The sequence below is a fragment of the Ananas comosus genome, linkage group 13 (genome assembly GCF_001540865.1).
Source record: "Ananas comosus cultivar F153 linkage group 13, ASM154086v1, whole genome shotgun sequence".
In the NCBI taxonomy this organism is placed as follows: domain Eukaryota; kingdom Viridiplantae; phylum Streptophyta; class Magnoliopsida; order Poales; family Bromeliaceae; genus Ananas; species Ananas comosus.
Window position 1 is genome coordinate 2,876,483 of NC_033633.1, and position 5,188 is coordinate 2,881,670.

The 5,188-nt window shown below is 36.2% G+C and overlaps 1 protein-coding gene across 4 annotated transcripts; it reads left to right on the forward strand.

Annotated features, from left to right (window-relative positions):
• On the forward strand, positions 1 to 2,688 carry LOC109719037 (F-box protein SKIP24). Of its 4 annotated transcripts, none has more exons than XR_002218594.1 (5): positions 2 to 458; positions 546 to 719; positions 1,826 to 1,953; positions 2,087 to 2,222; positions 2,344 to 2,688. XR_002218594.1 is itself a non-coding variant. In XM_020245530.1 (5 exons), exons 1-5 carry the CDS (start codon positions 247 to 249, stop codon positions 2,358 to 2,360), a joined length of 702 nt encoding a protein of 233 aa, XP_020101119.1. In that variant the 5' UTR covers positions 4 to 246; the 3' UTR covers positions 2,361 to 2,688. The 4 variants fall into 4 exon arrangements, 3 of the variants coding, with proteins under 3 accessions (XP_020101120.1, XP_020101118.1, XP_020101119.1); XM_020245530.1 differs by having other exon boundaries at positions 4 to 458; positions 1,826 to 1,988; XM_020245531.1 differs by lacking the exon at positions 2,344 to 2,688 and having other exon boundaries at positions 1 to 458; positions 2,087 to 2,253.

Sequence of the window (5,188 nt, forward strand, 5' to 3'; positions counted from 1 at the left end):
CATCGCGCGCCGAATTTTATGCTAGCCCAAACTAGCCAGACATAAAACCAGAGTCGGCGGCGAAGCTACTTCGCACGCTGACTTTTACCTTCAGACGGCGACGCCCTTTACGGCTTTACCCGACGACCGACCTGCCCCTTCTCCGACCTCATCTCCCCCCTCCCACAAAATCCCTCACCGATCCCGATTAGGGTTTCATTTTCCTCCCCCATCGCCTCCTCCTCCTCCTCCCAACGCCAAGCCCCCATGTCGACGCTCCCCGACGAGGTATGGCTCCGGATACTCGAGCTCGGCGCGGCGAGCTCCATCTTGGGTTACCGTGACCTCTGCCGCGTCGCTATCGCCTCGCGCCGCCTCAACCGCCTCTCCCAGGAGCCCTCCCTCTGGGGCGCCCTCCTCGCCCTCGACTTCCCCTTCTCGGGTTCCGAAACCCCCTCCAAATCACTCTACAAGATCAAGTACGAGATCGTTCCCTTTCTTCTGTTCTGAATCCGATCTCTTGAGCGGTGGGTGTGGAACTTAGGGTTTGGGGAGGTTTTTGGTAGGTTTGAGAAGGACAAGGCGCGGAGGATCGCCATGCGGAGGATGGCAGTTATCGGAGCGGAGGAACGGGTGTTGCTGACCAAGAAGAAGTTGGCGGATTTGGAGCTTTCGATGGCGAGGGAGGGCGAGAGGATGAAGGCGACATTGGAGGAGTTGGAGAATTTGGAGAGGGTCAGGTATTAGTGAAATTTACCTATTTGAAGTGGTTATTAATGAAAAGAAAAAAAAAAAAAAAGAAAGATGATTTTGAATGGCCATTTGAAGTTTCAGCTTGTTTGCTATTATCAGTGTTTGAATTTGATCATGTTTTGTATATTTGGTATTGAAAAATGATTGCTATGATTTGTGAAATGTGTGATAATATTAGTCTACTTGAAATGGTTTAATTATGCATATGCAGGTAAAAAGCACTTTTTGTTAGCTGAAGAAGCATGTACAAAGGCTTTTCTTAATTTTTTTTTTGCTTTTAAAGTATGATTTAGCATTGTCCTGCAAATGGGTTTCCAACAAATTGCATGTTGTGCATATATATCTTCCTAGAAGATCTTATGATGGGCTTAATGATGCTAAAAGGGGAAAAAAAAAAAAATATAAAACCCTCTAAGGTGTCAGTAGAAGCTTTTCTGTTGTTCAGAAGTAGAAGCATATTTCAACTTACCTCCCTGTAAGATTTTTGTAAGTGGCCACGATCTCTTGGAAAATTTCATTAATCACGGAAATTTCTTCTTTTTTTTTAGTAATTTGATATTGATTGTTTGATATAAGCCGTGAAGTGTTTGTTGTAATTGATCCTCTTGTTTTTAATGCCTGTTAAGTCATCGATCATGTTTCACGTTGCCCACGCTGCTTAGATCAAATTTTGATGATGAGAAGACTGTTGGGAGATATAGTTCTGATACCAAGCTAATGCGATCTCACTGTCCAGATGTAACAATGTCCTCAATTTGGTTGTATCAAACTAGATTTGGATTCAATTTTTGCTCGAATTTTCTAAAGAGAATTGCTATATGGAATTGGTTTCCAGCAGACACTTAGTGTAAAACTTGATTAAAATCTGCTAGAGGTGCTTTGGCATGTTTCTCTAAATTTAGTCAGAAGTCAGAATTTTGCAAAGAAAACTCCCGAGATTGGTAAATATGTCTTTGATTTCCTTTTTGGAGTTGTTTTACCTCTATAACTATTGATGTTCTCAAGATTCGGTCATAATCAACATATTGCCTTAAGAATTTAATTGATACTTAGTTTCTGTTTGTCCTCATTTTGCACTAAATGATTTCTTTAGGAGCGCATCTGTGGCATTAAATGTATGGCAACCGGAAGTTGTTCGTGGGCGTCAAAAGCAGATAGTTGAGCAATGCACAGTGCCTGTTGAGTCTCGTCTTAATGCTCTTAGAATGGAGGCTAGAGTTTGTAAGAAACAAATCGAAACTTTTAAAAAGGCCTATGTATGTCTCTTCATTTTCATGTTATAATATATATATATACACCTTGGAAAGATGTGGACAAGGCTGTGTTACTATCTTGCTTTCATTGACACTGACAGCACAACGAGAAGCTCAAGTTGAGTGAGTACGAGGAGAAACTGAGATCATTGAAGTATCACCCGCTTAGTAGTGATCAGTTGATTGGAACCGTTGACAGTTTGAATCCAAAAAGGCAGAAGTTGAAGCACAGTCACAGTAAGCATTTCTCGAGCTTAAATGTCTATGCTCTTCTTTGCATGTCACCTCACCCCCTGCATGTTTAACCTTTTGGTTTCGATCTCTTTTTCTTTGTAAATACTCATTGACTTTACTGCAGGTGAGAAAAGTTACTAATTATTGACGAATTTTAGCGAACGCTGACATTTTGGTTGAGTGTTCCTCTGGAATGCATAATGTGTCTTGCATTATCTTATCATTCCTTTTCTTTGGATGGTTATGCTCGCGCTTGACTACTTGAAGAAGTCGAGGTCGTGGATCATATGCCAATTGTAATGGGCTCTTTTGCATGTTGTAAATACATATGAATAGTTTTACATAATTTATATCATACAAGCTGAGCACTAGTTAAGGTGTCAGCAAGAAATTAGATGCTCAAATTTTGTGTTAGATTCCATAATTGATGGTTGTTGATAATCTTTGCATCAAGTTTGCTTCTTGGTTATTTTGAATTGGTGGGTTTTTTGCCAACCATATTATCTAATGCCTGGATATATTTGCGATTGGATGTATTAATCACCGTAGATGGGTGGCTGATTCTCCTTATATGTACTATTTCTCTGTGCACGGATTTGCAGTGAATGCATCCATCGTTCTTATATGCTACTGATTTGTTGATGTATATTTTGTGGAGACTTTTTACTCATTTATACACACAATTTTAATTTGTTTGGTACAAAGCTTACCAACACATACTATCTAGTTTGGTGGTTTTGTTGTCTATCATGCGTCTAATGATCTGATGCTGTCCATCTTTTTAAGGTCATTGTTGGAGTGTTGCTGTGTTTGTCGGCACATTTTTATTACTAGATAAATAATGTTGAAAAATTATGATATTTGATTTCTGCAAAATTCAATTAGTTTAGATAATGGTGTGATACCCAAGAATAACAACTGAGAGCTTTCATGTAGTATATATTGTTGATGTCAAATCATGCTCAACACCTGATTACTGTAGACGTAATTGCACTTTTGCTCCTCAAACTATGAGGTGCTTGATATTTTAGTACTTAAACTTTGATTAATTATAATTTTTGACATAAACTTTCTAAAAAAGTTTTGCAAACCGATTTAGCTGACTAAATATTGACAAATTATTAATATGGAAGTGATATAGCATGGTAATTATTGTATATTAATAATTTGTTGACATCTAGCTAACTAAATTATGCTGTGGAACTCGATTGTGATAATTTATTAAGTCAGAAATTGTAACAAATTAAAGTTTGGAGATTAAAGTGTCGCGCCCCTCCTAGTTTGAAAATCAAAAGTGTGATTTACCTTTACTACAATGTCTTGCAAATAATTATGCACCAAATAAGAATGTTTAGTCATCCAAACTGGTTTCTAGCAGAGCATTCTAAGCTGAAAGGTGGCCAACTAAAATGGACAACCTTTGCAATCAAGGTTCTGGCTCGGGATTCATATGGGTAAGATTTAATTTGGGTTAAATTTTAGAAGCGTTTTTATAGGATTGGTCCAATAGCTGGAAGGACCGGCAATCCAGCTTGTGTTTGGCTCGAAATGTGCTCGAGATCAATCGTTTTTTAAATAAACGAGTAGAGCACGAGTTGGGACTAGCTCTTTTGTGTTCGGCTTGATATATATAGATTTTAGGTCAAGTCAAATGTAAAAAAGATTTATATTACAATATTTTACTATTTGGATCTTAGGCTAATCTAAATATAAAGAGATCTATATTTTATAAATTTTAATTATGGGATTAAAATTTTAATTTTTTAATTTTCTTTCAACTTTTTACTAGTAGCAGAAGTGATAATCTTAACTTGTTATTCGTAAGTCAGCTCGAGCTTGGTTTTTTAACATGGGTCCCTAGCTCGCTCGTTTTCGGCTTTTTGACAGCCCTAAATAGCCCTTGCTAAAATTGTTGATGGATTGGTCCAATGTAAATCCGAGTGGTTCACAGTAACTATAATTATAAACTTAGTTCAAATCACCCGTGGGATATGGAAATATAAAGTTAGGGATATCATAAATTTTAACCCTTTCCACATAACTAGTGTTTTAAATAGCGATCGCTAAATTGTATATGCTATTGCTATATCATAACCTCTAAAGCGAAATTTAGCTGATTGGGTTCAAAACGGCCACTTTAGCGGTGTAGGGCCTACTAAAACGGTTGTTGTAAAGCAGTCGAAAAGTGGGCACTATGAGCCAAAAACTTAAAAAAGTGCAAACTAGTTAAAACATCAAATCGGATCAGGTTCTCAAGTAAATGACCAAAATACGTCTAGTGAAGGAGAAGAAGAATGCTTTCCTGATGAATAAGATTTTAATTATATACCCAAGATATCATTTTTTGATATTTATTTACAAATTGTTTGAATTATTAATGGATTATAGCTTTTTGAGTTTTATATCTTTTCGGTTTGCTAAATCGTAATATTTTAAAGTCAATTTTAATAGATAATGATATTAAATATGTATAGGTTTGCAATATTGAAAAAAAAAAATAGTTATTTTTTCTTTAAAATTTTATTTTTTTAAAAAATTAAATATATATTTTTTAAAGAAAATTATATATATTTTTAAAGAACATGAATATAAATATAAACGTAATAAGTTTGCTTTTATGAAACCCGTTATGGGTTCATAGCACATGCTATGCACCCGCTATCTGTTTTTCGTTACAAAATTCTCCAAATGCTATGTGCCAGTTATCCGCTATTTACAATGTTACATATAACAAAATAGAGCATGTAGCTATGGTCCATTACAACAACTATTTAATGCCACAGCAAATCAACTAATTAATGCATCTATTTTTAACATTTTATCCCTTTTTTGTGGCGGATATTGGTGGATAACAGGTCCCATTAATCTGCAATCCTCATCCGAAATAGGGTTGTTTTCTGAGTTTTTGCCAAAGAGAAGAAAAATACAAAATGGATAATTTTTAAGGATTTGGATCATATACTATATAT